The sequence below is a fragment of the Oreochromis niloticus genome, linkage group LG14 (assembly GCF_001858045.2).
Source record: "Oreochromis niloticus isolate F11D_XX linkage group LG14, O_niloticus_UMD_NMBU, whole genome shotgun sequence".
Classification (NCBI taxonomy): Eukaryota; Metazoa; Chordata; class Actinopteri; order Cichliformes; family Cichlidae; genus Oreochromis; species Oreochromis niloticus.
In genome coordinates, this window is record NC_031979.2 from 6,262,396 (window position 1) to 6,284,203 (window position 21,808).

At 41.0% G+C, this 21,808-nt stretch overlaps 2 protein-coding genes and 1 long non-coding RNA gene across 3 annotated transcripts in view; 2 read left to right on the forward strand and 1 right to left on the reverse strand.

Moving 5' to 3' along the window:
* On the forward strand, positions 1–15,966 carry LOC102076649 (uncharacterized). Its single transcript, XM_019345359.2, has 6 exons — positions 1–177; positions 1,215–1,946; positions 7,136–7,157; positions 7,258–7,341; positions 7,499–7,747; positions 11,556–15,966. The coding sequence occupies exons 2-6, from the start codon at positions 1,572–1,574 to the stop codon at positions 12,092–12,094; spliced, it is 1,269 nt and encodes a 422-aa protein (XP_019200904.1). The 5' UTR covers positions 1–177; positions 1,215–1,571; the 3' UTR covers positions 12,095–15,966.
* Positions 10,371–21,808, reverse strand: part of LOC112842095 (uncharacterized) — an 11,524-nt gene continuing 86 nt past the window's right edge. Inside the window, exons 2-3 of the long non-coding RNA XR_003213721.1 lie at positions 17,137–17,270; positions 10,371–11,067 (exon numbers count right to left, since the gene is read on the reverse strand). This is a non-coding gene — a long non-coding RNA (uncharacterized LOC112842095). The remainder of the gene's footprint in view (positions 11,068–17,136; positions 17,271–21,808) is intronic.
* Positions 20,784–21,808, forward strand: part of chrd (chordin) — a 16,533-nt gene continuing 15,508 nt past the window's right edge. The window contains exon 1 of the mRNA XM_005461007.4: positions 20,784–21,428. Within this exon, the coding sequence (XP_005461064.1) occupies positions 21,284–21,428 (145 nt within the window). The 5' untranslated portion in view covers positions 20,784–21,283. The remainder of the gene's footprint in view (positions 21,429–21,808) is intronic.

The following is a 21,808-nucleotide window of genomic DNA, read 5'->3' on the forward strand; positions in this document are numbered from 1 at the left end:
TACACGTGAACTTGGGTACTATTTCGCAATATATTAGTATCAGCAGGTCCTGAGTTGGATTATACTATCTGGCTGGGGCCTTTCTGTGTGGAGTTGGCATGTTCTCCCCGGGTTTTTGAGGGTTCTCTCTGGATACTCTGGCTTCCTCACACAGTCCAAAGACATGCACTTAGTGGGGTAAGGTTAACTGGTAATTCTAAATTGCCCATAGGTGTGAATGTGAGTGTGAATGGTTGTCTGTTGTCTGTCTCTACCCTGCCTCTCGCCCCATGGTAGCTGGGATACCATGGACAGATGGTGTAGTATTTTCAAAATGTATAAATTTGCCTCACTGGAGCAATCAAATAACTCCTCTTGAGCGCCAATTACCTCAGTGGGTGAGTGGGGGACCATGTGCCACTTGCCTGATGCGCAACAGCCCGTGATCAGGTCCGACCCATGGCCGTTTGCTGCGTGTCTTTCCCTTCTCTCTGTCCCCACTTTCCTGTATACCTTGACTGCTCCACTGTCCAATAAAGGCAAAAAATACCCATATGTCACTAGCTCCCCGAAGCCTTCTCTAAATATGAAAAAAATGTGCTTAATCCAACCCACTTCTGAAACCTAACTCTCCCATGCTACTTTCAATAACTCATAAATTTGTGTGAGCCCTTTGAGATCACAGGCTTTGACAAACTTCTCTGGTATTATGTTGAGCAATACTGCGACTATGTGATTCTGGTTCACAGGAATTCCCATGAGGAATACCGGGGACCTTGCCAAAACAGATAATCACACTGATCACAGAAGTCTGTTCATGCTTGTCTAAGGTGTTTTTTTATCACACACATTGTCATCTTTAATTGTTGTTGTAATGTACAGAGCCAAAACACTCATCTTTTAGCGCCAAATAGTATCCCATGATATTTGTTTATGTGTGTCTGTGCACGTGTGTGTGTGTGTGTGTGTGTGTGTATGTGTGCACGTGTGTGTGTGTGTGTGGCACGTGTGTGTGTGTGTGTGTGTGTGTGTGTGCGTGTGCCTGCATGCACAAGTGTTTTTATGGTGCATTATCTTGCAGCTGTGAGTCTCTGCAGGAAGAGCCATAACCATGGCAACGCCAGGCAATAAGTACCTTTCAAAAGGCTGGCCTCCTCTCTCCTGCTCCCCACTAATCATATTCTCCCACTCGTGCTCTCTCTCTTTGTCTGTCTCTCTGTCTTTCTATATTTTAGTCTTTAGTCTCTGCTTGGTCATTCCACCTGTTTCACCCCGTCATAGCCAGCTGGGAGGCAGACTTGACACCACAACAAGAATACATCTATTCAGCTGGGCTCCTCCTATTCTGCAGTTTCACTTTGTGAAAGGCCACAGGAGGATACCACTTCCCTTTCGAACATCTCTGTGGTTTGCTAAAAGGACATCTTTATAAACAGACGTTGCACCTGTGGTCTCTTTTTTGGAAGAATGGATTTCGAATGCTGCTTCTACTGACTGATGCCTTGTGAAGACGATGGCTGTGTACATACAGTCAGACAGTTGTGGATTTCAAACAAAAATTTGATGCATTTAGACAGAACATCTAAATAGCAATGAAGCACTGTTCTTCTGAAATAGCAAACAAGGAGTTGACTGTGGGAAGATGCAGAAGGGGAGAGGATGAGGACAAAGACACAGATTGTTTGCAGCAGTTCCCCCACTGTCCAGCTTGTAAACAAGATAATGACATCACTCTGATCCTGCCATGCTCTCACACCATGTGTGGTCAGTGTGTAGCAGCTGGAGAGGGAGCGAGGCTACATCGTCAACCCATGTGCTCTGTGTGGTGCCCCTGTTGTCGGCATCCTGTGGAGCTGCCGTGCTTGACCTGGTCATCTGCCATATCCTGCCTCCCAAAACATCCCAGCATGAGATCTAATCATGTCAACAGAGAGGCCTCACCTGAGGATCATCCGCCACATGTGCAGGTCGGATGTCCTTTAGGGAAATTCTGGCATTTCCACTTAAACATGTGGTCTAGGTAGGCTGTAACACATACCCTGCCTTTTGGGGTCTGGGATAGTAACCATAAACCTGATAGCACATTTTTTTAAAATTGATTGTCTAACCCACTTCTGAATCCTAACTCTCCAATGCTACATTCACAAGAGGGATTTATTACTGTTGGTAAGATAATAGTGCACTGACGATAACCATTTATAACCCAAATCATGACTTGATTATATCACTGTTGTTTTTGTAAGCTTTTGTGCAGTTATACTGACAGACCATACTTAATATCTTTAAAACTAGCTGTTATACCTTTTCACATTTTCCACATGTATTACAATAATATTGTTGGGATTTTGTTGACCACCATTATTATGAATTGTAATGTGACAGCACTAATAAAAACCAAACAGATAAAGCCAGAAGAGTCTGTCAGTTGGTGCTGAGACTCCCTTAACCCCCGAAACACACAATGACCAGTCTCACAGCATCACTGCTTTTGAAACACCAGTCAAGCAAAACAAATTATCCAATTCAAATCTATCCAACAGTATTGATAGCAGTGCTGAGTTGGTATCAGCTTCATACTAGAGAGATAGGATCAATACTTTGTTTCAATCTTCAAAGTTATTTCTTTATTTTTTATGAAGAAATACACCTCAAACATGCCCTATCAAAAATGTCTGATCTTTTTTTTGTGTTCCCTGTCACAGATATTTTTATTTATACCATATAGAGCATTTAAACAGCAGAAGCTGACCCAAAGTGCTTTAGAGACAGACATATTTACATTTCAGATCTCTAGAAAACCTAGTTTCAAAACACATGAAAAGATGCAAGGTGTCATTATTGTGGAAAGTAAAACTCATAATTTTGCAGTGTTAAATAAAATGTGCTCAGAATTTGCAAATTGACTAAGAGTTATCTCATGAATTATGACATGCTGCCTTTATAGGTTAAATGTATCGGTATCTGTATCAGTATTGGTATCAGCACCACTGGCCCTGAATTTACTTGATATCATATCAGTACCAAAATCTGCAGTATCACACAGCACTAGATGCCTGTGCAATCACCAGTTCTCTGCATGAGAGGACTGGTGCTTGCACATTTTGTTTTGTCACCCTCTTTCCTGTTCTGGTGTGTTTATTTGTCCTGCAGTCATGTGACTCAGCAGCTCTGAGCAGCAACATGTAGGCTGCAGTAAGAAAGCGCAGCAGATGGAAGGAAATTTTCTGGTCTGGTCCCTCAACCATTATTAACTTATATAAAGATATGAAGGAGCACACAAAAAAGCTTTTTCCTGGAAGGACAAGCAAAAGAAACGAACAGGAGGAAAGATATCCCTCACGCAGCTCTAGAACAGAGACAGCACCCAAAGTCATGACTCACGTGTTATTGGTCATCATAGTTGTTATTTTAACAGACTGATTACCTTTATATTGTATCATTTGTAGATTATATTCATAATAAAAATATAATAATGAATTAATTATTGTATTACAACAGAAAAATATTCTGTCTTTCTTTATTTACTTATTTCTATTTTATCATTATGTATTTAAAGTGTTTCAAAGACAGACAAATTTACATTTCAGGGCTTCAAAAAACTGATAAAAAGCTAAAAGGTGGAATTTGTTGCATTAACAAGTATGGTTCAAAGTAAATTCACAGGGATTTAATGGTCCTTAGAATGTGTTCATAATTGGCAAACTAATGATGATTCATCAGTCATTCATAATCTTGACACACTACTCTTCCTTACATAAGTTAAAATTATCAGTATCACCAATACTGAACTTGTATTTACTTGGCACTGGATCGATACCAAAACCTGCACAACACTAGTAACCAAAATCTTGTAATCGAACAAGTGTCTCTTGATAGATAGATTTAGATGAGTTAAATGAAAAGATTATTAATACTTCCAAGGTACACTAAAAGCCCATACAGCATTGCTTGGCTTACCACAGAAACACTTGAAACCTATGGAAACAAGTCTGAGTGTTTCCAAAGAAAACAAAATACACTTGCCAGCATGCATAGAATTCAGGTTACCGCTTATTCAATGTGTACCTAAAGTTAACGTCTATACTGTTTACCTGCTTATGGCACATCAAGGCCAGCAAGTACGTAATGAATATCGATAAACATCTACAGGAATAAAGTTAACCGTATGACGAGTTTTGAGTGAGGTACTTTACTTTTGTATGTACTTTTTATTTTTTGTTAACTAAGCTAGCTTAGTCTGGCTACTCCACATATCACTGCATTAGTTTTCAAAATCAAAGTATACATTGTAGCTTTTTTCCTGTTGAGATAATTACCCATTAAGGGATGGGCTTGATGTGAAAACTGTGAGCCTAGCCAGGTTCCCATAAGCACAGCAGCAAGTGCATGTATTAGCATGCAGTGCTGAGTGTCACACTGGCACTACTGACAAAACATATTCTGTTTAAAGTATTCAATGTTACTCAGGCTCTAGTAATAAAAAAAAAAAAAATCTGTTAACATAAATTAGCAAATACAAAAGGCAAAAGCTTTTATGGACCTAAGATTTGGTAACTTTACTCATGTCTCTGTTATTAGTTGTGGTTGTATTTGTGACACTTCGCAAGCTTTACATAGCTCTGACAAGATCAGACACCAGTTGTGTAGATCAGATTCACCTACTAAAATTACAGGGGGGTTTTTGTACTGCCTGCTGTTTCAACCCTTTTTGTGTATCATATTTGTGGGAAGGGATAAGCACTTTTTTAAAAAAAAATCTTTGTTCATTTTTTGTTATTTTGTTTATTGCTTTGTTGCATTACACTGGACCTTTTATGGGGCATTTGATATTTTGTGTTTAATAGACAATAGTGGGGATAGGCTAATTGGATAATCCAAATTGCCCATAGGTGTGAATGTGAGTGTGAATGGTTGTCTGTCCCTGTGTGTTGGCCCTGCGACAGACTGGCGACCTGTCCAGGGTGTACCCCGCCTCTCGCCCTATGAAAGCTGGGATAGGCTCCAGTGCCCCCCGTGACCCTGGAAAGGATAAGCGGAAGTGAATGGATGGATGGATAGACAATAGACACTAACCCAAACCCAAATAAAATATTCAATGTACCATAAAAGGTCCAGTGTCAGGAAAACTATGAGCCAGTCAATGTTGAAACTTTAACAGGAACTTTTCTTGATTTAAAAGTTGATTCTGTTCATCTGGACGTAGCATTTTTATCCAACTGACTTCTTCAGTCTCAGCTGACTGCAGGCTTCCCCAATCTTGTAAACAGTACATTTGCATAATGACTGAAACCAGCCCACTAAAGGCACCTTACGATGCTGTGATTGCAGCCATTCCCCAACTCTCTGTGAATGGTACTCATGGCCATTGATCAGTGGGTCTTGATCAGTTGGCCTTGATCAATGGTCATGAGAATTTGCATAATCATGATGAAGGAACTCACCTCCCAGCTATTGTTCCTTCAGTGGGCTGGTTTCAGTCATTATGCAAATATACTGTTTATAAGGTTGGGGAAACCTGCAGTCAGCTGAGACTGAAGAAGTCACTTGGATGAGTGATGAAACATTTCTCCCTCTGAAAATGCTACGTGCAGATGAACAGAATCAACTTTTGGAGATTTACTTACCTGTATGATTGAGAATGCATCAAGATGTATGTGTTATGTTACAGTCAAATAAATCCCCTTTGGTAACATTTTTGAAATGTAATTAAACTATTAAACTATTACTAGTGCCACTGATAAAGGCAAATCTAATAAAAACACCAAGACTGTTTTTATGAAATCCCTTTTAATCCCCTTATTCATTCATTCATTCAACAAGATTGATACTAGTTAAAGTGTTCGACTGATGCAGAATAAATTAATACATATTTCATGATACTTACTTAAAAACAGAAAGGTACAAACAAAAGATGAATCAGATGGAGCCATGTGAAAAAGCTTTAATAGCAATGACATGAAGTCAAGAGTCAGGAGATGCGACTACCCAGCTGTCATCTGTCACCTAAGATGCACAGCTTAGGTGCGGTTGGGATATAACAACTAAACCATGTGGATAGACATTTTCACATATCCTCTGCGTGGCCATATTTTGAATACAGACCAGTCAGGTTTTAACTGGTGAGGTTTAATAGTTTAATGCCAAAATTATTAACTTAATTGTGGTTTAGGATAATTTTTATACCCCTACAATGTTTGAGTCATTCCAGTACAAGAGTAAACATGATGTGCAGTTTATAAATGATGATTTTGTATTTACTTATCAGTGCAAAATGCGTATATATTATATATTATGTTACATATTTACTCAGGTTACCTTTGTCTAATATTTTTTTGATGATCTGAGACATTCAAGAGTGACAGATATACAAAATAAAATAATAATAATAATAATAAAAAGGGGGCAGATAGTTTTTTTAAGGCACAAAAGACCCTATAGCATTAAAAAGACATTGAAAATGGACACATTTTCAGACAAGGGGAAGTTTCAGTAATAATATGTTGCTGTTCAGTTTGAATTTCTTGTAATGTGAAGGTTTTCATTGTAAGACCAGTGTCCATATTGAAATTTTATCTAAGATGTCCTTTTCATTACTAAAGCATTGTCAGTTTTTAAAAGCTTAGCTTAAAGTGTCCTACATGTAAATATGACTAATAAAAAGCTGCAGACACCTAGAAAAAAAACTGAATATTTGTGGGTCATTATGGTCATTATTAAATGATCATTATGTTATTACTTAACAATCCAAGAATCATCACCTCTGCTGCAAATAAAATGTGTTTGTGTTTTTTGGCAAATTTATTTTATAAATAATACATGTCTCCAAAAGTTGAATCTGTTCATCTGGACGTAGCGTTTTGTGGAAGAAACGTTTCGTCACTCATCCAAGTGACTTCTTGGACGTAGCGTCCCACAAAACGCTACGTCCAGATGAACAGATTCAACTTTTGGAGATTTACTTTCCTGGATGATTGAGAATGCATCAAGACGTAAATAATACATGCTTCATCCTGAATCTCAGATGGGTACTGTGATTAAATAAGAGAGATGTCAGAGAGTCATGGAAAGCTTCATCGTGCAAATAAATAAATGACTAATGTCTCTGGTATTTTTCTTCTGTATTTCAATGTTTCTCACCACACACTGGCACATTTAGGAGGACAACGGTAAAATAACAGGTCAGACGAGTTTGCCATACTTACAGTATAAACTCACTTTCAAGTAATAACCCAAAAGATTTTCCCAAAGGTAACCACATATTTCCCTTTTTTGACCCAGATTCCAGTGCTGCCAGTTCCACAATAATACCAGTGGATGGTGCTGTAGACCTACAGGAGGAGGAAATGGAGGCTTCTGTCTTTGGTAGGTAATCATATATGTATATATATATATATATATATATATATATACATATATACACATACATACATATATATATGCATACAGAGAGAGATGTATGTGTGTGTTTACATGCTGTACTTGCTCTGCTCTGTCCTATTTTTACTCTGGCCTAATTTAGGACTGCATTTTGCTCTGGATCATCTTGATGCTTCAACTCCCCCACCATCCCTCCATCTTTCCAACTCGTCTTTAACTGTCACCTACCACGAAGAGAATCCCCCTGTACCAGCTCCAGAAGGGAAAATCAGAAGACCTGTGATGACCTCTGACCCAGGGGCTCTCCATCATATTCGTGCTGATGTAATAATTGTACGGGGCCAGTACTACTGGGAGGTGGAAGTGTGTAATAGCTCCATCTACAAGATCGGTAAAAAGTCATTTGAGTTTGTGTCGCTTGGTTTAATGCCAGCGTGCTTATTGCTTCCAGAAATCCTCACCATTAGTCAGCAAGACGGGGTTTGTTTAGGTCTCTGCTCACATGAACCTGAATACACTCAAACACACCTGCAAACACAAACACATGGAGATGTCATCAACTCACTTCATACCTCAGAATGCCAGCATTTTGTCAGTTTATTGACAGATAATTGAAGATTGGTTATGCAACACTTGAGCAGTGTACAAATGTCTTTGGCACTAAAATTGTAGTGTAAAATAATGAATGTTTAGCAGGAAAAAAAAACCTTGAGCATTGCATGCCAGAAAGACCTCATTTGCAATCTACATTTGCACACAATTTGTAAGCAGATTTATTCCAAGCAGAACCATCTCACCATCGATAGGTCTTTAGTCCTCTAAAATATGACAACAACTTAATTATCTATGGCACACATAGGAAGACACACACAGTATTGCAGTCTCAATCAGTAGCATTACAGCATCCCCTCCTCCTTTCTTCTGTGCTGTGCAAGCAGGTTGATAACCATGGAGAACTGAGAAGACAGCCAAACCTTAAATCTGCATTCTTTTAAATCACCAACAGAGGACAAGTCTTCCATTTAGAACAAGAAATGTCTTTAGACACAAGTTTATATTAAAACAACCCTTGTCTTTTCCCTTTGACCTCAGTAAACTCTAACATAATGAGTTTATTTATCAGTCACTAATTTCAAATCTTATGGAATACAACATGAAGCTCATTTTTTCAATAATGGTCTCCCCAGTTAAAAAAGGGCAAGAAAACAGGATATGTTTTACTGTATGACTGATAAGAATGTATGGTGTCCATCATTCTTCGGTCAGATCCACCCCTTGCTCAACACATCTGCTTTCCAAACATCAAGATGGCCAAGGCAAACAATACTCAGCTTGAGGTTTCACAACATGACCATGATGTTTAGATTAGGGGTTAGTGTGGGCTTTACTCCATCTACCCATCCATCCATTCATTTTCTTCCACTTACCTTTAGCCAAGTCATGGGCGAAGCAGAGAAGCTCAGACCTCCCTCTCCCCAGCCACCTCCTCCAGTTAATCCAGGGGAACACCATGGCATGCCTAGCCCAGCTGAGAGATATAATCTCTCCAGCGTGTCCTGGGTCTACCACAAGGCCTCCTCCCAATAGGACATGCCCAAAATACCTCACCTAGGAAGCATCCTGGAAGTCTCCTAAGACCTATACTATCTGTTACTATTAAATCCATCCATCTTCTTCTGCTTATCCGGGGCCGGGATTCAGAGATGGTCGTTCCCTTTTCATGTCAATGGCCTCCTTGACTCCCCGCTCTAACCAGCGTTCCTAACTGTCCAGGTTGTCTGTGGGGACCACAGACACAGCAGCCAAGGAAGCAGCAGGAAGCTGTGTCTGTGGGGATCACAGACGGGGATCCCGTATGTGTCAGGAGCATCAGAACAGTTAAGACCCATTTTTTCTAAACACCGCGTCTCTGTGGCTTTTGAAACCTAAAACACGCTGCACCAAAAAATGGTCCACCCCAAGGATCAGGTCCCCCGACACAAACAGAGTGATATAGTGTATGTTGTTAAGTGCCAGGAGGATTGCCAGGATTTATACATCGGGGGAAACCAAACAACCTCTGGTGAAGTGGATAGCACAACACAGAAGAGCTAACTCGTCAGGCCAGAACTCCACAGTCTGTTTACACCTACAGGCCAGTGGACAGTCTGTCAATGATGAGGATGTACCATCCTGGACACGGAGGAACGCCGGTTTGAGCGTCGAGTGAAGGAGGCCATTTACATGAAAAGGGAAAGACCATCTGTGAATTGAGGAGAGGGGGCCCATGAGTACAGCTTTCGCCATCTTACAATGCTGTGATTGCAGCCATTCCCCAACTCTCTGTGAATGGTACTCATGACCATTGATCAGTGGTCTTTGATCAGTGATCAATCTTCTTTGATCAATGGGCTTTGATCAGTAGTTGTTAATCAATGATCATGAGAATTTGCATATTAATGATCAAGGAACTGACCTCACAGCCCATTGTGGTGCACCCAGTGGTGCTAGTTTCAGTCAGTACTGTTTATAAGGTTGGAGAAACCTCTAGTCATCTGAGACTGAAGAAGTCACTTGGATGAGTAACGAAACATTTCTCTCACTGAAAAAGCCACGTCCAGATGAACAGAATCAACCTTTTGGGATTTACTTACCTGGATGATTGAGCATGCATCAAGACATTTGGATTTGTGTTTGTGCATATATGTGTGTGTGACAGATCAGGTGCCTTCGGTTGGTAAAATTCACATTCAATGGCACCGATGTGACTAACTGAGGTTTCCTTGTTGATGTTTTTCTAAACAAACATCATTGGATCTTTTTATATTCAACCAATCCAAGATTATGGCAAGGCTGGAGCTTATCCCTGCTTTTATAGGGCAAGAGGCAGGGTACAAACTGGACATGCTCCCAATCTGTCGCAGGGCTAACACAGAGAGACAGACAACCATTCACACCTCCAGCTCATTTAGAATCACCAGTTAGTCTAACATGCACATCTTTGGACTGTTGGAGGAAGCTGGACTATCCAGAAATAACCTATGCAGACACAGTGAGGACATACAAGTTCCACACTGGGAGGTCCCAGGTGGCCAGCGGATTTCAACCAGGACCTTCTTGCTGTGACACAATGGTGGTAACCACCACACCACCATGTTGCCCAACAAAAAAGAAACCACACAACAAAACAAGTGTTCCACTTAAGATATAAAATCGTAGAGGACATGCATGTAACAAAGTTAAAATGTTATTTTTCATAGTCTCCCAACTTTTACACTTCACAGTTGTACCCAGCTGTAGATTTCACTCAGTAAAGACATTTATTCACTCTAATGTTTGCCAATACAACACAAAAATGAAATGAAATGAAATCAGTCAAATTAAAACAAAACAAAGATTTAACATAAAAAGAAAAAACTTGGTTTCTTACTTATTTTATTCAGAACACCACTGCAGACCACAACATTAAACAAAAACTCAACACTTCTTTTGGATTTAAATATTGTTTTCAGTTATTCCCACTCTTTTGAGCAATATCCATGAGAGTGTTGTAACTCATAACTATGAATCACAGCAGTTCTTGTTACTGTCCAGGCTGTGGTGGTGGTCCCGGAGGGCATCGTTTATGCAGGAGGGGGATATTTGTGGTGTTTCAAGGAAAGATGTCTTTTGTCTTCTCCTTGTTTATCCGTGATACCAGTCAGTTAGTGGCTCACCTCCTCAGCATCCAGACTACATCACAGACAAAAAAGAGCAACAATTTCCACAAAGCAACAATAACAAAAACACAATGAAATGCCTACAGTTTACAGTAGCATTTGATTTATTCCTTAGGTTATTTACTTCAACCCTAAATTACTGTACAGTTTTCAGCTTATTTTAGTTACATTACATTAACTTAGCCACACAGATGGGAACAGCGTTAGTTAAGACTTGAAAGTATTGAACAATGTGATAGTGTCTATAAGCACTACATATGTCAACCTCATGGTGGCGCAAGAGGAAAAGTAAGAAAGCCACCAAAGTCAAACGGACGCATCATCTTAGGAGAATAAATAAATAAAATATTGTTAAAATCAATTGAATGCCTGTTGGGATATTTCAGCCTTGGCCAAAGTGATATCCCCAGACCCAGAAATTGTTAAAGACTATTTTTAATGCATAACCAAATCCATAAAAGTGCAGAGAAAATTGAAACTTTGCTTTTCTGTCTCCCTCAGGTGTGATCTCAGTGGATGGTTCTAATGGCTGGTGGCTCGAAAGGCACAGCTTGACTTTTTGGGCAGTGTATGATGGGAACTGTGAGCTGCTTTGTACCATCCCACCTCAAATCAAAACCATTGGGGTCTTCCTAAACATTGGAGGAGGGACCCTAAGCTTCCACAACCCTCTAACCCAGGAGCATCTTACCACACTGCCAACACGTTTCAGCACTGCTGGAGTGGTCCCAGCTCTGGGCCTGGGCCAGGGCAGACTGAGACTGCGCTGCGGCCTACCCCCGCCTGTTTACGTATTTCTTAGTAAGAACTCAACCTACAGGGAGCCTCATGGAAACAGCAGAAGTGAGTGGCGCCAGGAGGTTCCCTTTCAGTCGGTTAGGAAAGTGATCCAGAAGTTTGAGAAGCTGGCACTTTCGGACTCAGACTCAGGTCTGGTGTCTAGTTTTGGATCATCATGCTCCACCTTGGCTTCCTTTCCAGATGTGGGGGTTCCTGGGACCTTTCAGTCAGGGAAAGCAGGACAGGAAACTGAGCCCTAATAAGAACAGCTTGTGAAACCTTCTCTTCAATGGAAGGATAAAAAAAAAAACTCCCATAGATGGCCTGTGTAGTTTTAACTTTAGCTGTCATTTGAAAGGCTAATTTTTAATCTTCACAGACTTTTGGATGTGTATGTCCACTCCCTGCGTGACCCCCGGACAATTGACTTTCTCACCAGGAGACAACCTTTTTCTCAGCTAAACAACCCCCACAGATTTGGCTTGGGCCAGAAAGAGTCCTCTGTGATGTGAAGTGTGAGGAAAGGGTGGGTTTTTAGCAGCAGGACTCCTTGATTTGTCTCTGTGTGATGGTTGTCAGACAGTAGGGGTCCTGTGCTCATAGTGCGCACATTTGTTTGTGTGTGTGTGAGAGCAGAAGCACTAACTCTGAGCATTTGCTCAGTTAGTCTTGGATTTCAAGGTGTGTGTGTGTGTGTGTGTGTGTGTGTGTGTGTGTGTGCGTGTGTGTGTGTGTGTGTGTGTGTGTGTGTGTGTGTGTATGTGTGCACGTGTGTGTGTGTTTGCGTGCATAGGAAGAAACACTGTACAAGTAGCGGGGGATTGAGATGATGATGCATGAGTACAGCGACACCATCCGTGTTGACACAGAGCACCAAGGACAGGTGGTATACTACGCTTATCCTGCAGCCTGTCTTCGATAGGACAGTAAGCCTGCCCCTTTCTGACCCTTTGAAACCCATAGGGCCTCTAAAGACTTTAAAAGAGCAGAGAGGGAGAAAGACAAAACAGCATGCATGAATTAAAGACAGCAGGTGATGGACTGGACAAAAAGGAATGAGCTCAGAGAGTGATTCCCATCTGCTTTTACTTCCAAGAAATCCTAATGGATCAAATGGCTCAGACCATATTTTTAAGGCAGCAAAGTGTGTACACAGTGAAAGCACAGTATATTAAAAGAGTGGCATACTTTTTTACATTGCCAATTGGTTCATTGAACTTTAAGAAGAATCAAACAGGGAAATCAATTAAATGAAAACAATCTTTATTCAACACTTTGTAATTACAGTGTCAAATCTTCATTAAAACTTGACAAGACTTTAAGACAAAGGCATAAAGTCTTCTCACACAGAGTCCACACTGAGGAATGTTTACTGCATTTTTTTAAATAAAAACCAAACTTTACTGGAACGTCTTTTGAACTAAAAGACTGGCTATAAAATACTTTATATTAATTACACAATTACTGCATTCACAAGTCTAATGACTACTTTATGTGCTGTGCCGGCTCAGCGTTCACAATAAAGTGGTTTCTATTTGTGCTGTGCACTCACTGAAATCAAAGTTATTTTGTTTGCAAATATCTGGATGTGCATGTTAAGCCGTCTGAGATATTATAAGACAGATGTGGCACACACAAAAATTTGGAAGACAAATCTATTGAAGAAATGGCACAGTTGGCATCTGTCTCGCCTCTCCACTGATACATGTGCACAGTAAAGATTCAATTCAGTTTACTTTCATTTACATAGCGCCAAATCACAACAGCTGTCACCTCAAAGCGCTTTATATTGTAAGGTGAAGATCCCACAATAATACAGCGAAAACATCAGCAATCAAGGATTTTTTAGTACATCCTGGGGATAATGAATTACAAGAATACAGCTTAGAAGCAATAAATGCATGGACTAGTTTTTTTGGCATCACTCTGAGACAGGATATGTTTAATTTTAGAGATATTGTGCAAATCGAAGAAAACAGTCCTACAGATTTGTTTAATATGAGCACTGAAGTACGTGTCCTGGTCAAAAACAACTCCAAGAGTCCTCATAGTGTGATTGGATCCCAAGGTAATGCCAACAAGATTCACAATTGTTTTACTGTAAGGCATGGGACAAAAACTTAAAAAATATATTCAAAAATAAAAATCATTCAGTTGGATCTGTCCTTAGTATCTTTAGTTGGTTTAGAAGTTATCTGGGAGACAACAATACATGTTGGTCAATCCTGATTTGTGCCCAGACGACCTAGACCCAGTTTTGCTGCTGAGTGCTTTAGGTTTTCTCCTGAAATCTTCACATATCCTTTTATATATTCATGATTCATCCACCTTAGTGTGATTTCCACTTCCGGACATACTGCAGCATACTCCCACCACCGTGCTTCACTGTGGGGCACACTGATCTTTGGCTTGTATGTCTCTCATCTTTCTCAGCAGTGTTTCTGTGGCCAAAAGATCTCTAGTTTCATCTCATAATTTCATCTTTTCGGTAGAAGTGGAATTTTTTTGGTCTTAATCCCCACTATCCATTCCTGTGCAAGTTTCCAGTAATTGTTTTCTTTAAGTCTACAATTCTTGACTTGGCCAAGTCATTGTGTCCTGACAATTGTTCTGGGTCTTTAGACAAATCTCTCACTTTTTTTCATACTCTTTCTCTATTGAAATCTTTCACTTCCTACCTCTGCCAGGCCTGTATCCTGCTAAAAAGTATACTAACAGAAAGTATCTGACTTGACACAAGAATAAAGCAAAAATATTAGTAACAATCTGTGAATCTGCATCCAACAAGACCCAAGCCTGTGCTGCAGAAAAGCATCATAAGAACAGTTTAAAAACAGTTTAAAATACTTAAGAAAGAGGGAAGGCAGAAGAAGACACCAAACTATGATACTAGATGGCCATGTTACACACGTCAGTGTGAAACCATTCTGAGCCATAAGTGTGTTCATTCTTTGAACAGAAACAGCTATTTGCTCATTTCGGTGTTATTGGTGTTTAAATTCATTTTAATCTGCAGATTAAAGAAAAAAAAACTTTAAAGTTGTGTTTTTTGGACATTTCATGCTTTTTTAGGTCTCTGGCTCCACTTGGTTTCACTAATGGCCTCACCACACTAATAACATACTATATTTTGCACAGTATACAATTAAAGTGGTACTGTTTTTGCCATTTTATTTGTCAAATCTGTATTATTTGGGGGTGTTTTAAAAATGTTTTTATTCCTTTCGTTGCACCTCCCTTTTTTTCATTTTTTCTTTCTTTTTTTTGTTGTTGCTCCAAACACTTCTGGATTTGTAAGTTTGGGAAAGATTCATTTTGTGATTCTCTGGCAAAGAAAATAATGAAAGCATAAACTTTCCTTCATTTTCTCCTCAATCTTCAGGGCTCCAAGCCCCGCTGGAAGAACCACTGGTGCCGAGGACTATTTATTCTTGGCTCGGCTGATATTCACATTCATTCTTGACCACTTGACTTGTGATTAAGCAATAAAGCCTTATGAGCAACTCCCTCCTGTACCATCCTCTCCTCCCTGCCTGTCTTCAGCGATTGTTTGCCTTTTCTTTCCTATTCCATTGTCTTCCAATGTTCAGTCAGACCACCCAAACAGTAAATCTCATTGAAAAAGAAACATCCTTGCAATTAAAACAAGCATCAACCAGCAGAAGTTCTTCAGGGGCACTTTTGAAGAGGAGGAGGAGTAGCAGTGGAACTTGGGCCAACTTTCCATTGAGCATCATTCATTTCATGCAAGCACGAAATCAGTTAAGCAGCAGGTCAGACTCTGTAATAACTGATGAGTCAGGAGAAGCTTGTTAGACTGTCGCCTCTCAGACCACTCATCAGGATGACTGCGTGTTGATGTTTAACGGTGGAGGTATTTACCGCGCGAGTAAAAAATGCATGTGCCGTGACCGCTTTTGGCACAGCTCGCTCTCTCCTTCTCTCTCCCCTCTGCACATCTATCGACTTTTACAAATAAAGTGTGTGGAAGCAATTTGACTCTTGTAAACAGAAATGAGACCGAGTGATGCAGATTTCAAAGGGCCGACAGGAGAGAGCGGGGAGGGTGGGAAGGGAGTCTGCCAGGAAGGATGGATAACGTGTCGTGCCATGTGTGCACATTTGGCAATGTGTGTCGCATTCTGGCTCTCTGAACATGAACTGCACAGCAAGATGCTGGACTTTCTTTTTCCGCCTTTTGCTCAAGTACTGCAAGTGCTTGCAGTACTTGAGATAATTATAATTGAGCATTTGAGTTGCATGCTTTCAGCTGATTTTTTTATTCACCTATTAAATCAAACACGTCTACTCTATTCTATGATCTCATTATGTTTTATCCTTCTTTATATTTTCTTTTGGTTCTTTGTGTTTGTTCTCTTTTTGTCTTTTGCATCCTGTGAAGTAGCTACTTTGAATGGTCTTCTTGTTCAAAGAGGCCCCCCAAAAGTGCACCTAGCTGCCATTATCTTTATTCTTTACCTGATCCTTCAGAGTCTGTGGATCTATCTATACACCTTTACTCTGCAGAGTGATATCTTGAAAAACATGACAGACTAATGCATATAACACAGGAAAAGAACCTAAGTAGAAACATACTAACTATTGAAATAGCCAGACTTTAAAGTACAGCACTACATATAATTATTAAATATTTCTTTAATAATACTATGCCATCTACCCCCAACCAGCAGATGGACTCCACTCCCCCATTCTGTTGGCATTTTCTTCCTGTTTGTCCTTCCCTCTGTTGTCAAGTGCTTGCTCATGGGTGGGTCATCTGATTGTTGGGGTTTTCTCTTTATCATTTTAGGGTTTTGCCTTACAGAATAAAGGAAACACTGTGTTTTGCTTATTGCATAAATAGAGTATAATTTGTTTTCCATGTCTTCTAAAATATTTCTCATTGATTTCACTCTGGAATTAACAAAGCATTCTGATTCGGAATTAGCTCCGAGTAACCACTGCTTATAAAAACATGTTTCCTTTAAGTCTTAGCTCCTTGCTCTATTGTACCTACATTTTAGCACAATTACTCACTGATAAGTATTTTGATCACTGAAAATCACATACTAATTTAAGGTCAGTGTGGGGAAGTTCGCTGGGTGTAAATAGGAAGAGCTTTTTATAATTTCAGCGTAACTTTGTAGACTCTCCACTACTAATCATCTGTTACTCCACACACGCACAAACTACATTGTCCTGGTGATAAACTAAACGCTGGGAACGTCCCCTGTAACTGCACAGGTCTTCTCCCGGAGGTGTCAAAACAAACCGAGCAGCCTCCCCACACACACACACTCACCTCCACTGCATTTGGACATAGCCTATGCTCGCTAATTGCCTGCAGTAATTATGGTCACGCCTCCTCCCCGATCCACAATAGGAGACGGTGAGAAGACAGGGGCAGCGCTCCTTTCTCCACAGTTTCGACTGTGCCTGCAAATTGATTCAGTTTGTATGAATAAACATCAACTCTGCAAGACGTCTTCTTCCATTTGCACATTCACATACTGACTGAGCAAAGGCCCATTTCACTCCCCACTCGCCCGCCCCCTCTCTCCCCTTTTCCGCTACCGGCATCAGTACACAATTAGCTTTACAGCCTCTTATTATTATCAGCATCAGCATAACAGTGGTAGGGGAGAAAGCATGGTGTGCGTCTTAATTTACCCTATTCAGAGAACATTTTTAAAAACACGATAGATAGATTTAAAAAAAAAAAAAAAGACTTTTCTTTTTTTGATGACAGTTTCCAGCATCTCGAAGTAAGCTACCTCTTTTTCAGATGTCTGCCCTTGATAGAAACCTAAATCGACGCTGGATTCCAAAAGGGAAACGCGCAATTACAACCGGGGCCGTGTATCTAAACATGAGTCAGAAATAATTGGGGTCTTTGAGATGCATGGCGGCAAAAAAGGGAAGGTCACGCAGAGTGTATGACTCTAAAGAGAATAATTCTGAAACCGACGCTTCTCAATGTGAGCGCGTGGAGGCACATCGAGTCTGGGAACAGGTGGTGACTGAAAGGGAGGTGCATGAGCGGGACATCCAGGGCTGACTGATATTCACACCTCCCGTCACTCCGAGCAGCAAACAGGATGCCCCCCCGCCCCCCCTTGAGTGTGCTCTGTGGAATCAGACTGGATGTGGAGGTGGGGGTAGGATGAAGCTGTGGTCGTCTGGCGTGAAAAAAGAGCAAATACACAGCGATTTGCTCTCCATTAGAGAAGAAAGTATCCATGAGTGTATTCGTGGGTGAACCTTTATTATGCGTGATTGACAGCCGATACCCACCGTTGACCACCCCCCTCCCTCGCAAACCCAGGCGCGCGCCGCAGGCTCGCTGAGAACTTTTAATAATGTCCTTGTAATGGTGTCACGTAAAAAACATCCACGGCCGTTCTGTGCCAGCAGTGTTTCAGGTTATTGCGCACTCTTCTGAGAAAGCTCCCCGGACAGCGGAGCGGGAATCTTAATAAAATAGAGAGAGCACCGTGTCTGCTTTTAATTATATCCTGATCACAACCGCACAGAGCTGCCAGCATCCACATCCACGGTTAATCGATTTTTACTGGGCTGTAATCTTTCGTGGCAAATTAGAGATGACTTAAGACTTTTGAGCCTCTCCTTTCCAGTCCGCTCATCTCCTGCCTTAAAGCGGAGATTAATGAGGGACAGTGATCAATCCAAGACCATTGTTTTTATCCAGGAAACAATCTGTAATCAATACCGAATAATGACCATTATACGACCCTATAAATCCTGCGGTGGAGGGAAATCCAAGGATCTGAGGCCAAGATACACTCGTTAAAAAAAGATTTACAATGCGATTGAATCTTTGCGAGTTATCAGCAACAGGTCATAAATACGTCATTATAAACATGCTCAGGTTTATTTTTTCTTAATGTGTCTCTTGATAAAACATACATGAATTATGACTTTATTTAAATCATTTGCTTTATTTCTGAACCTAAAAGTCAGATTTTAGTAAGGGAATATGACGATTTTCCCCTGATAAAAATAAAATAAAGCAAAACAAAATAAAATACTGCAGGTGAGGACTGATTTAATTCGCCGAAGGATTAAACTATTCGATCAGTGTTCCCCCTGCCAGCCTTACAAACCATCAAAATAAAAGTTGCGCTCAGAGCAGAGCGGACACCTTGAAACTTAAATGTGTATTTGTGATCTTTTAGTTGATGGTCGAAAAGAATTACTTTGAGACCTCAGAGAAATGTCGTGTTATATTTTTAAGTACTATGAAACAGAGGTGCCAGACTGATTTTCAAGCGCAGGACACCTCCAATACACAAAAACCCGCTGTCAGTATGCTATGGGGGGGGGGGGGGGCTGTATATGTATACTGCGTTTTTTATATAGACGATTTGCCATCCCGTCTGCTTAATTAATCACTTTGCAGCGCAGAAGAAAAGAGTCGCTTATCACCCTATCATGAAGAGCAAATAGCCCATCATTGAGTCCCATTGCTGAGGTGAAAGAGGGTTGGGCAGTTGCGATGGGGGGAGCCGCGTAAATCCTCACACTCGGGTGGAAGTGGCTCCTAAAGGCCATGTAATGTGACACATGTATAAAAAAAATAACACCTTACCTGCGCCTTTGGCACGGAACGAATGAAACTGGCGCTTTTTTTAATGCAACGGTTTAATAGAGCTATCAATATTAATGCATTTTCTAGCCTATGTGTGGACAAAGTAATCCACGGATGAGTTTGAAATGTTGCATAGAGGCGAAAACACATCTACCAGCGAAGCCATACCGATTTAGCACATTTTGCGCAACGATTTAAGATGGAGCTAGTAATATTAATGGCCCTTGCAGTCGATTTGTCGCCAAAGCGGTCTAGGAGGAGGTACATAATATACAGCGGAGTGCACAGTGCTGCTGTGCGTCAGTGGGGTGTGTGGATTTGATAGGAAAGAAGAGCAAAATGAGACACAAACTACCAGGTGAACTGTAAATACAGAAAGCTTGGTAACATTCTTCACAAAGCCTGACCTTTCCTGAACCCTGTGGTATAAATCAACCATGAGCAGCACTATTGTAATGTAAACCTGACCAGTTTGTTCTGGGCTCCCCTCTGTAGGGACCACAGTGAGGAACTGGACTGTTAACCGCTGCTTTTGTTTGATGGGGACATTTCCCAGGGCTAAATAGTCCCTAATAAATTTCACTTGTTGTTGATGTGGTGAATTTGTAAAAGAATTTAGGTTATATAGCCCCCAACACAACCACAAATGAATTAATTTTATTTTAAAATACATGTGATTTTAAGTGGAACCGTTCAAGCAGCTATGGCTTCGAGACAAGCCAAAGGGAAACTGTGCGGGAGGGGGGCACAGAGGTCTGCAGAAGGGCCAGGAGAAATTTGCCATGAGGTATTCCAACTATTTTCATTTGTTTCTGTTAAGTCACTTAGGTCTCAGCGCCAAACGCACTTGAAAAAAATAAGGGAACAGAAAGCAGCGGACACTCACACATTCCTTACTGTACATGAGCTGGAGATTCCCACTTTCTCCCCAGAGCTTGTGGCTCATGTCCGTGGGCGTCAGATGGCTGAAAGCGTGGCGCTCATTGCGGTGAGCAGATTAGGCTTTTATCTTACGGCACAGCGCTTTAATCTGTGCAAAGGCCAAATGATTAAAGTTGGGGAAACAGACAGATAAAGGGGTAATCACCGCTAAATAACACCAACACTGATACAATTACACGAGAACTAAATCAAGAGAGCAGCATGCCACTATCGAAACTCCCACGGGATTGGCACACACACAAAAAAATATAGCTGACACCTTTAATACCGAAGCAGCAGCGTATTAAACTTTATTAAAAGCACCCACGGTCCTTTATAACTTCAACATCAAACATGCAACATGAAAAAAATAGGAGGGGGTGTTGCAGAGAAGCTATTTTATTTTAACAACAACCAGAAAAAAAAAAATATTTACCAAGCTAATGCAATGCCAGGAAAGATATTTATGCCGTCACCTCGTCTCAGATATGTGTGTTGAAACACACTGCTGTACCTGCCCAGTCTTTTCGACAGCGTATTGAGTTGATAGGGGTGTCGATTGCCCTGTCCATCATCCACCCCCTCACCCATCACCCGGCCCACCCTTCATCTTCCCCCTTCCTCCTCCTCCCGGCTGTTTGGAGCTGTCAGGGAAGCAGCCTATAAAATCAAACGAGACGGGGCTGCGAGGAGACCGCTGGTACCGAGGAAAGACGGTGCAAGTACTGCCCTGCTCACGGAAAACTTTTTGTCTTGCCGAAACTCGGATGATTCTCAACAGCGGACGTTCACAGCTAACGACAAAGGACGTTTTGTTATAAGGAGGAAACTTTTTATTCTCTCTCATTACTGTAATTGCTGGTTTAAAGAAGCCGGTTTCTCGGGAGTTTTTGAAGGGAGTCCTTTGCGGAGGTTTGGGATGCTGCTTCCCTGCGCGCTCCACTCCTTGCTTTGCGCGCTGAGCTGCGCGTGGTGGCTGCACGGAGGAGCGGCCTCGCGGCTCAAGTCTCCCTCTTTGCCCATCCAGCCCGAGACAGAACCGCTGCCCTTCAAAGGCACATCAGGTATGTTGTTTTGGAAACGTAAGACAATTTTGGAAACGTAAGAGAAGCCACCTAAGAAAAGCGGTGTTACAGCCTTGAGCTGGCAGCTGGTGTATATTGGTTTGTTTTTTGTTTTTTTTTATACCAGCAATAGCTATAAAAATGGCCGCACGCTTTGAAAGCCGCTGAAGAAGTTGGCTACCTAAGCTGCATTTGTTAGCATCAGTTTCAGGCTTCCAAATCAGACAACCCCTGCTGTGTAAACAGTTTGTGACCCAGGGGGCAGCACTGAGCAGCAGCTAACTAACAATTTAAAAGTTTGTTTGCTTTAAAACTTTTGTTTAAATTATTTCTTTTTTTATAAGAAGGCTGTATTTTTTCAAGTGTGCATAATTTGGTAT